Consider the following 11,206-nt stretch of genomic DNA (forward strand, 5'->3'; position numbering starts at 1 on the left):
GATTGCCGGAGCCCAGCAGGTCGAGGCTGCGGTGGCCAGGAGCAGCCACTGCACTCCAATTTGGGTGACAGTGAGACTCCAACTCAAAAGAAAAAAAAAAAAGAAGAGACTTTAAAAGGCAGAACTGGTAGGACTTGACCTGTCAACTACAAATGTGGTGAAGTGGAAGAAGAGATAAATCTATGGCTAACTCCCAAGTTTCTGGTTGAGTGACAATGAATTTGCAGAAAAAGCTAGCTTGGGAGGAAAGTTAACTTTGGAACTTGTTGAATTTCAGATACATCTGAGTCATGATGTCCAATAAGCAGTTGGAGTACAGGAGAAAGCATCGAACATGAGCATATTCACTTTCACTAAAGACACATGGTTGAAAGGGACCATTTAAGGAGAATACGTGGAGGTACCACATGACTCTAAGGGACACTGACAGTTAAACAACAGCAGAGAACTACAAAAGAGCTTGAGAGCAAGAGGCCAGGGAACAGAAAAGCTAACACAGCGTGGTTTCAAGAAAGAGGGAATAGCTGATAGCATCACACATTATGTTTTAGACTGAGCAAATATAACTTGGCAAGAGCAGTTTCAGTAGAGTGATAACACACTGCGAGTCCTTAAGACATCATGTCATATCTGCTCCTGTGCTGCTGTCTGAACCTGTGGGAAGCTAAACAGCCAAATGCCAACCTCAGCGTTCACTTAGAGTGCTCTGCATGTAATCTATGATCCTAGGGTGTGGTTACGCTTAGTGAATGATTGATGTTAGCTGTGTCAATAATTTGAGAAGAACATGTCGTTGGGATTTATGGTCAGTATGTGAATACTCACTTTCAAATATAAATCAAATGTTTTAGTTGTAAGTTGGAGTGAAAAATCTTACATGTAATCATATGCTGAAATTCCATTAGTTGTAGTATCAATGTATGTACTTCATTTATTTTATTGAGAAAATAAAATCCTACAAAACTTAACTGTATGTTTTTATATATAAAAGTTATTGAATGCTTTCCAATTTTAGATTAAAATTAGCTGACAAATAACATAATCAAAGAGAGCATTAGCTATATAACTTTTAAACCAACAAATGTTTTAAGAAACTTAAATATGGCCGGGTGTGATAGCTCATGCCTGTAATTCCAGTACGTTGGAAGGCCAAGGTGAGAGAATTGCTTGAGTCCAGGAGTTCGAGACCAGCCTGGGCAACATAGTGAGGCTTAGTCTCTACAAAAAAAAAAATTAGCTGGGCATGGCGGCTCGCGCCTGTAGTCCCAGCTACTCAGGAGGTTGAGTCAGGAGGATCACCTGAGCCCAGAAGGTCAAGGCTGCAGTGACCCATGAGCATGCCACTGCACTCCAGTCCGAGCAACAGAAACCCTGACTCAGAAAAAAACAAAACAAAACAATCCTTAGATATAAGGCTGAATAATGTAAATCTAATCCTTTTACAATAACTTGATGAACTAGTATTCCTAACATGAAATAAGCTTTACTATATATACTTTTTATTTAAATCTTTTTCACTGTCTTCATTTGAAAATCAGAATCTATTATGTTAAGTACAATATATAATTAAATTTTTAAAATTCTTTTAATATAAAAACAGAAAGAATAGTTATACATATGTTTTAATTTTATTTTAAAGATGTGGAGTACAATTCAGGATTAGGTATACAAGTGGTCATCGTACAGGTGAAGTCTGAGTCTCCCTTTGGTCCCTACTTTGCCTGGTTTGAGATCAGGTACCCTTATCAATGTTGTGCTCCCCACCCTGGTAATTATATTTTTTTAAAGTAAAATTTTAGATTTATTTTTTATATTTAAAAAGTTCCTTCATTTATAAGTGGACTCTGAACAATTATAATACTATAAGAAAGAGACTGGCAGTAGGGGGAAACTGCCAGGGGAGGGGGGACACACTTCATCAATAAGGGCACCTGATCTCAAACCAAGTGAAGTAGGGACCAAAGTGAGGCCCAAACTTTACCTGTACAATTACCATTTGTATACCTAACCCTGAATTGTACCCCACATCTTTGAAATAAAAATTAAAAAATGAAAACGTTCCTTTTACAGGATAACATTTGGCTTTGGAATTAATTTTCACACTTGGTCGTTCGGCCATATTGTAACTTCAAGGCACCTCGAATAAATACTTCTTTTCTTTTTTTTTTAACAGATATCCACAACTGGGCAACACATTTTTTTCCTGTTAAAGTTAAAAGAATATCTTAGAAGTTATTTAATACATGCTCACTGCCAAAAACAGACAGGGAAAAGGAAACCGTCAGTGTTGTTAGAAGGGCTATTTTTCTTAATCACTATATTAAGTTTTTTCCCCTTATACCATTAAATCTTTTAATGCCTGCTTAATTACTGTTTGAAGCTCAGTATTATGTTTAAGTAACCATTACTTTTATCTGTGGGCATACAGTACATCAAAAACATACAATGGTTCTTCAAAAGTCTAGTTATACATAATCGTTTAATTGGTATTTTTTCCCAAAATTAATTCAGTTCCAGGTTTTTAGGTACATATCGTTTTGAACCTTTTTATTAATAAATTTCAACACACAATTAAAACTTAGCTTTTACACTCAAGAGGAATTTTTTTTTCTTTTTTTTTAAAGTATGAGTTTGGAGACAATATTATGCAAAAATGGGTTGGAGGAATTTTTCTTATAATATTCTACTAAATAATTTCACTTATATGGAATCCATGTAGGGATTTAAAACAAAAAGCAATTACACATGCTATGTAGCATTATTCTATGTTTTTTAATGGGTACTTACTGCCAGGTCAGCAAAAATTATTATAAATTAAAAAACGTACTTTTTCTTTTTGAGTTGGAGTCTCTGCTGCCCAGGCTGGAGTGCAGTGCGCATGCTCACAGCTTTGACCTACTGGGCCCAGATGATTCTTCTGCCTCGGCCTTCCAAGTGGCTGGAACTACAGGCATGTGCTACCATACCAGGCTAATTTTTTGGTTTATTGTAGAGACACGTCTCACTAAGTTACCCAGGCTGGTTTCAAACCCCTGGGCTCAGGCAATCCTCTCACCTCCACCTCCCAAAGTGCTAGGATGGCCATCGCAAGCCACATAGCCCAGCCAAAAAATATACATTTAAATGTGATCTAGCAATATGGCTTTGAAAATTAGATATTACCAATGTATATCTTTTGATCTTTTGTCTTAGCTGTATGCTCTACTACGCTACACCAAATGCTACAAGCAAACCTTTAAAATTGATCATGGCAGCTAGAATCTAGTAGAAAGCAGGGTGATAAAAGCCTGGGCTAGAGCAGTAGCGGCAGGAAAGTAAAAAGCCAAAATGAAAAACCAAGTCTTGGTCAACACTGAGTAATTATTTATAGTTTGTGGAAAGTACACAAACTTACTATGTAAGAGAAATGTAAATGTCAGATTACCTTTAATTTTAGCTAAAAAGATACAAATTAGAAACCCACAATAATGCAACTAAAAGACAATTCAGGCTTTGTGAATTTTATAGCCTCAAAGAAGTAGTCTACTAAATTTTCTACAGGGCAAAAGTTTACATATTAAAATAGATCAGCTGGGCAGATGTCTACATATGGTTATACAAACAAACAGAAATTAAATCTGCCAGAATCATTACTGTTAAAAATTCAAGGCCGGGTTTGGTGGCTCAGTGTGTAATCCCAGCAATCTGGGAAGCCAAGGCAAGTGGATTGTCTACATCCGCGGGTTTGAGATCAGCCCAGGGAACTTGCCAAGACCTTGTCTCTACAATAAATCAAAAATTAGCTGGGCATGGTAGCGCACACCTGAAGTTCTGGCTACTTGAAGGCCGAGGTGGAAGGATCACCGGAACCTAGCAGGTCGACAAAAAAATCAAGAATCCACTTGTCAAATTTTATAGTCTTAGAGATATATTTTATTCCAGATAATTTTCTGGCACATGAAACTGATAAATAAGAGATTTATTTATATCAATATAAAATACATGCAGATTTTATCCCTTCACTAAAATTAGTGTCAAATGGGGCCTTGTATATCTCTGTATTCCCAATTATCTAGAACAATGCCTGGCATGTAATAGGCACCAAATGCTCACTGAATCAATGATAAATTTTTCTTGTGTGTGTCTCATTAACAAAAATAGAGGTTCTCTTAAATGCAAAGTAACCTCTAAGTTCTTTTTATATATTGATTTTCATATATTTTAACCTTTTAGTTTCTACATTATGGTTACAACTTATAATACAATATAAGCATAAAATTAGACAAATATAATAAGATACTAACCAAACATCATTATAAACTATAATGTTATGTGGCTCTATCAATGTCACAATGTAGTATGATTATTTCTATTACACCATATATAATTCTTCTGATGGGCCTATAATCTGAATTTACCATGAAAGTGAAAGAGATAATTTTGTTCAGCTTTGGATAACTGTTCAATGCATAAATGACTTAACTGAGACCAAGCTACCAGAATAGACTTATCTACCACAAAATCAGGTTTTTAATCAACCAGGTCATCTAAGAGCAGGTGGGAGGCAACATGATGTTTCTGGAAATACTCTGTACTTCCCTGGAATAGGTGAAGGCCAGAGTCTGAAAAACATAAGTGAAACTTAGGGATTACTGTGTCACTTCCCTTCAATCCTGCACATAATGTTTCAGGTGTCTGAAATCTCACTAACTCCTTAGGGAAAGTAGTCAAACATACACAAGCTGATTTGTGAAACAGCGGAATAAAACTTTACAACAACTCTCTGTATCTCCCATTAAGTAGATGAACTTAGTATACAGCTGATTGAAAAGTAAAGTATAATTTAGTCATTCCAACACAGTTCCAAAATTTGATCAAGCCATCTCTTCCTCTTATAATTAATAAATACATAAGGGTCCTAAAATCACTGTTGTAACAACCACTGATGCAGGTTTCTAGATTCAGGAAAATATCCTTACCCTGAAATTGACTCTGTTCCTGACCCTCTGAGCCAATGCTGAATTTATAGCCTTATCAAACTGAAGTAGAACTTGAAGGGCAAGTTGGGGGGTGATCTGTTGAGACTGAGAAAAAGTAAAGGTCATAAATTGTCTTAGAGAGGAACATTAAAGACAAAGTAAGTAAAAATATATGAATTGTCATCTAAAATTTAACTAAGGTTAACCAGAGCCAATAAATTAGAATCCCTTTTCCTCTCTTGCCATAACTGACAATGAAGAAGCAAAACCTGTACACATCTTTTGCACTATCTTGCCACAAACAATTTTGATAAGAAAACATGCAGTAATGATACAAAGCCAGGACAAAACTTTGCCTAGCTTCCCTTCATAGTATCTGGAAAGAGGTGTTTCATAAATTGAGGGAAGAGTTTATTTTAAATAAAACACATACGGTGTATATGAAAGCAAGCAAACCCATTAAGTGTCTATTGAAGCCCATAAAATATATCAACAAATGGAAATACTTAATATGTTCTTAATTGAGAGGATTAAACAAAAATATTAATTCTCCTAAAATTGAAATATAAATGTAAAATTCTAAACTAAATCTCAAGACTTTATTAAATTGTACAAATTATCTTAAAGCAACACAGAATAGGCCTTTCTTCTCTAAATATGAGAAGGGGAAAACCAACAATCTCAATTTTTATGTTTAACAAAAATTTTCGGAGACTTAGCTATATTTAGTTATGTCACTCAATCATATTTTGTGTCCTGTTGACAGTATAATAAATAAGAATTTGAGATTATTCATCAGTCAGTGACACTGACTTGTTGGGTCAAACAGCCAAACAGAGACACTTTACCTCCTATATCTTTGCCTGAGCTAAGTGATATGACAAAAATTATTGTAGACCCATCAAAATAAAAATTGGATTTTCAATTCAGTCTCCCACCTGTATGAGCTCATCTAGGCTCTCTTGAAGACTGTTTCCCAAAGTGGTGTTTCTGTACAGCTGATATGCCATGGCTTAGGAGGAAGAAATTGTTTTTCTTATTCAAGCTTGCATGGATGTCCTAAAAATTTAACATACAATGTTAAAAAAGATTATACTATAACATTATAAATGTCTGTAATATAGTCTACTTCATATATTCTAATGTAGAACTCTTAATAATTGCAAATTACTATATAATTTTAGAATTACAAAGAATAGTTAAAAATGATTTTTTGTTACTTTTTTCTGTGATTTTGACATAGGCATTTACACTTCTTTATATGGTGTAGATGTTATATTTATTAAAATGTCTACCTTTACCTTTTCTTTCAATGGTCTGCCTTCTGACTTAGTCTGGGATTTTCTATGTACTATCCTTTCTATTTGTTATCAAGTCACTGATCCAGACACTCTTCAGCTCCTATTTGCATGGATGCCCCTTTATTTTCCTGTTCTCTTAGAATTCAGTATTTATAGAATGCCTACTAAGAGGCACAGTGATAGGTATTAGGGAAAGGAAGATGACTAAAGATATACTCCCAGGTCTAAAAATGTATACTCTGGAGAGGGTAGCAGACATACACAAAGGTTAAATTCAGTATAAAATAAGAACTGTAACAGAGATACACAATGCATTGCAGAGGTTGCCTGTGGACTAAGTGAGCTGGCTCAGAGAAGCTTCCAGATGTTAAGCTAGACTTTAGCCAAGCAAAGGAGGAAAGTCATTCTCAACTGACAGAATAAAGTCAAGCCACAGAGGATGAAATAATATTTGTGGGGGAGAAACAGAAACTGTTCCACATTATTAGGGCCTAAGTGTGAGCAGGGAGTGGCAGGAGATGACTGAATGAGACAGACATATGCTCTTGTCTGGCAGGAGAGGTGCAAGCAATGTGGAGTCATGAAGCATTCAGGCAGGAAAGGCCAGACAATGGCTTGAGTGTGAAGATCAGAAACAGCAAGGGCAGGGAGCTTGAAGAGGTGGTAGTAGTACAGATTCAACAGACACTTACTGGGCTTCTGCCACGTGTCAGGTTTAAGACATTGGCCTCGTGGCACTCGCAGCCTGGACATGGACAGGGGGATACCCTCGAAGAGTAATCACAGGTAAAACTCAGCATCAACGATGGTCAACCACTGCGCCTCACATTATGCGCCTTGCCAGTGCTTGGCACAGCAGATCATTTCCACGTTCTAGAAACATTTCTTTGGCTTCAGGACCCACTCTTGGCACTCTCTCTCCTCACTGGATCCCACTCCTGTTCCTGTTTCTTTTGCTGGCTCCTCCTCAGTTCCTGCCTTCTAACTTCTGAACCACCCTAAGCCTTCTTAGTCTTCTCTTCTTCATATGCTTTACTCCCATTACCTCTTTCAGGCTTTCAATATCATCCATTGTCTGCTGATGACTCCCAAATTTATACCTCCAGCTCTTACTTTTTGCCTTTGTACTCATTTATACTGTCTACTTGACATTGGATATATTAAGTAGCAGCTCAAAGGCAATTTGTCAAAAACCAAATTCTTAAAAAAAAAAAAACACACGCACATACACACACAACAAATTGATACTACCCTTGCAAATCAGCTCTGTCCTCAGTTTTATCCACCTCAGTAAATATTAAATCTAGTCTTCCAGTAACACCCAAAACCTTAGAGTCAACAAAAACTTCTTTTTTTCTTACCTGGCAAACAATCTGTCAGTCATTCTTTCAGCTCTTTCTTCTAAATATAACCAGAATCTGACAACTTCTACTATCTTCAATGCTATCACTGAGTCACTAGAGTTAATGTGATAGCCCATTAAATGGTCTCCCTCTTTCCATACTTGCCTATCTCAATCCCACCCTCATAGCAGCCCCGAGACTTTGAACATAAGGCAAATCACTTCATTTTCATTGGTCTATTCAAAACCACTAATGGCGCTATCCCATCTCACTTAGAGAAAAATCACAAAGTCCTTCCCATGGCTTGCCAGGCCAATGTGATCTACACCCCTACTCCCTCCTGCCCTTATCTTTGTCCGCTCACCCCACATTCTACTGTCCTTTGACACAGCAAGCATGTTCCTGCTCGAGAGCCTTTGCACTAGCTCTTCTTTTTGCCATAAGTGCTCTTCCAAGATACCTGCACAGTTCACTCTCTCATTTGCTTCAGATCTCTGCTCCAATGTCACTCATCAGAATGGGTCTGTGATCAACTTGTGAGAAAGAATTTCCTTCCTTCCTCCTCACACTGCTTTACTTTCACTCATACTAATAACTGAAGCTAACATGTATATGCATATTGTCTCTACCTACTGAAACAGATGATCCTTGAAGGTGGAGACTTTCATTCAGTTACATATTTATCAGCTAGAACAATGTATGCAGTGTATACTCAGTTAAATATTTGTTGAATGAATAAATAAACTGGAGGTATGCCAAAGTGCTAATACCCAATTAGAAATGCTAAGTCCAATAAGAAGTTTTCTACTTCACTGAGGAAACTGAAGCAATGAAAACTTCCAGACTCTCACAATCACATCTAACCACCTGTCAATATCTATATAGGTTGAACATCTCTTATTTGAAATGCTTGGGATTAGAAGTACTTTGGATTTTGGAACATTTGCATTATATCCTTACGGCCTGAGCACCCCAAATTCCCACAACCAAACCCTGAAATGCTCCAGTGAGCATTTCCTTTGAGCATTGTGTCGTTACTCACATTTTGGACTCTGGAGCATTTCAGACTTGGAATGCTCAACCTGTCTCCATGCCTGCCTATAGTTAAACTCGACATCATTTTATCTAAATCCACTCTTTCTACTTTCAGGACAGGTTTTGCCCTTAGCACACTCAAGGATTCTGTTGTTCCTTCTTTTCCTCACCATCACGTTTCCCTCTCTGGGCATCATTTTCATTAACAAACAGTGGCTACTTCTCCCACCTTAAAAAAACAAAACAAGACAAAAACCTCCTCAGCCCACTTCCCCTGTCAGCTACCCTCTAATTCTGTTCCCCTTTGCAGAAAAGTTCCTTCTAACCCCATTCCTTTCTTCTTCATTTTTTTTCTTTTTATTAGAGATGGGGTCTCTATCACCAAGGCTAGAGTGCAGTGGCTCGATCATAGCTCACTGCAACCTCTAACTCCTGGCCTTAAGCAATCCTCCTACCTCAGCCTCCCAAGAACCCGAGACTACAGGAACAAGCTACCAAGAGATGCTATTTCTTTTTTTTTGTAGAGAAGGGTATATCACTATGTTGCCCAGGCTGATCTTGAACTCCTGGCCTCAGGCAATTCTCTCATCTTAGTCTCCCAAAGTGCTGGGATTATAAGGATAAGCCACCGTGCCTGGTCTTTTAAAAAATTCACCTTTGCCTCTAGCACTCTAATGAAACAGGTGGTGAAGGCCGGCAATGGTGCCACTAAAGCTAATCTTCACCAGATTAGAGTATTTGACACTGCTGATTACTCTTCTCTTTGTTAAAGATCTTTGCTTGGCCTTTGGGACATTACTTTTCATTCTTTCTTTCTTTTTTTTTTTTTTTTTAAGAGACAGGGTCTCACTCTATTGCCCAGTCTGGAGTGAAGTGGTGTGATCATAACTCACTGCAGTCTCAAACTCATTGGATAATCCTCCTGCCAGAGCCTCTGAAGTAGCTAAGACTACAGACATGCATCATCATGCCCAGCCAACTAAAACATTTTTTTTCTGAAGAGATGCTCGCTATGCTGCCAAAGATGGTCTCAAACTCCTGAGTTCAAGTGATCAATCTGCTCTGGCCTCCCAAAGTACTAGGGTTACAGGTGTGAGCCACCACATCCAGCTGGGTCGTCACCTTCACTCTCTGGCTCATTCTCAATATTGTTTGTCGGCTGATCCTCTTCTCCCTGAACTCAATGTCACAAGACCGTCCACGGTCCCCTCTGCTTTCTGTCTACACCCCACGCTTTAGTGATACTATTCATTCTTATACCTTTAAATACCCTTGCTGATAACACCCAAATTCATGTACTAGCACAGAACTCGTTCCCGGGTCTAGCTGCCTGCTCCACATCTCTACTATTTCATGGCTCGACTTAAATGGTTCCATATTTCTGTGGGGCTTAGGCAACACCCCTGGAGTCACCCTCTGCAACCAGTTCCTAGCTGATCCTCCGAAACGCAGTCAGAATCCTGTGCTTTTGCGCCATCTCCACTGGTCCCACCCTGGCCCGGGCCACCATCGCTGCGATGTGGATCCCTACAGTAGCCTTCCAACCGCACTCCCTGCTCCTACACTGGCCCCTGCACTGAGCGCCACTCGCAGCCAGGACGATCTTCGCAAATGCCGGCGGGAGCATGCCTCTCCTTACTCAAGGCTCCAGGGTTTAAAGCCCCTCGGTCCTTGCAATGATCCAGCTGACCCATGAGCTCAACAACTTTCTCTACTACTTATCCCCACCACCCATCCCCACCCCCAGCCACCCAGTCCCCCATCCATCCCTCTGCAGACACACTGGCTTCCTGCTATTCCTCAAACATGACATGCCTAGAGGCTTTCTACCCGGGAGCCCCAGATAGCCACCTAGCTCTCTTACTTCCCTCGGATGTTGCTCACACGGCCCCTACTCCACTAGGCCAGGCTGGCCCCCGCAGTATGTAGAAGGCCAATCCCACCTCCACTCCGGCGCTCCCCCATCCCTGGGTTTGCTCCGTTTTCTAGTGGCCCCATCGCCTTCGGACACACACACAACAGACTCCTTTCTGCATCCTCCATTAGCACGTAAGCCCCGCGAGAGTACAGCTTTTTGCCGGTTCTGTTCTCTTAAATAAACTGGACGTCCAGAACTGTGCCCAGCACGCCGTAGGCGCCCAACACGTGTCTGCTCAATAAGCCGGGGCCGACGTCAGGGGGTGCCGCGTGTGCGCAGGGCCCCGCGGGGAGGCGGGGAAGCCCGGACCCGGGGAGGCCAGCACGCCCGCCAGCTACCCGGAGGCTGGCGGCAGCTCCTCGCGCTCGTGGCCGCGGATCTGGAGAATCCCTGGTCGGCGTCCACAGCTCCTCGACGTGAGATCCGCCACGGAAACGCGCGGCGCCCCTCCCTCCGCAGGGTCGACGGGAGCCGCCTCCACGCTCGGAAGAGACCCGTTTTCCCGCCGGAGCCCGCACCAAGTCGCCACTCGGCTGGGGACGCACCACTGCGGGGCGCCCCGGGCCCGCGAGCCCCGCGAGTCGCCGAGCTCTCGCAGGCCCCTCTCCGCGGAGAGCGCCCCGCACCCGCCGCTTCCCGGGGCCCTGAGGG

The 11,206-nt window shown here is 40.6% G+C and overlaps 1 protein-coding gene across 2 annotated transcripts in view; it reads right to left on the reverse strand.

Moving 5' to 3' along the window:
- Positions 1-11,206, reverse strand: part of GTF2A2 (general transcription factor IIA subunit 2) — a 16,887-nt gene that overhangs the window by 5,484 nt on the left and 197 nt on the right. Inside the window, exons 1-3 of one of the 2 annotated variants that reach the window (XM_008071384.2) lie at positions 6,952-7,094; positions 5,897-6,017; positions 4,959-5,063 (exon numbers count right to left, since the gene is read on the reverse strand). In XM_008071384.2, the coding sequence (XP_008069575.1) occupies positions 4,959-5,063; positions 5,897-5,968 (177 nt within the window). In that variant the 5' untranslated portion in view covers positions 5,969-6,017; positions 6,952-7,094. Of the gene's footprint in view, positions 1-4,958; positions 5,064-5,896; positions 6,018-6,951; positions 7,095-11,206 lie in introns of those variants that run through there. The other variant, XM_021719204.1, reaches the window with a different exon arrangement.

This window comes from Carlito syrichta, unplaced genomic scaffold (genome assembly GCF_000164805.1).
Source record: "Carlito syrichta isolate Samal-C Ts95f unplaced genomic scaffold, Tarsius_syrichta-2.0.1 Scaffold314302, whole genome shotgun sequence".
Lineage (NCBI taxonomy): Eukaryota > Metazoa > Chordata > Mammalia > Primates > Tarsiidae > Carlito > Carlito syrichta.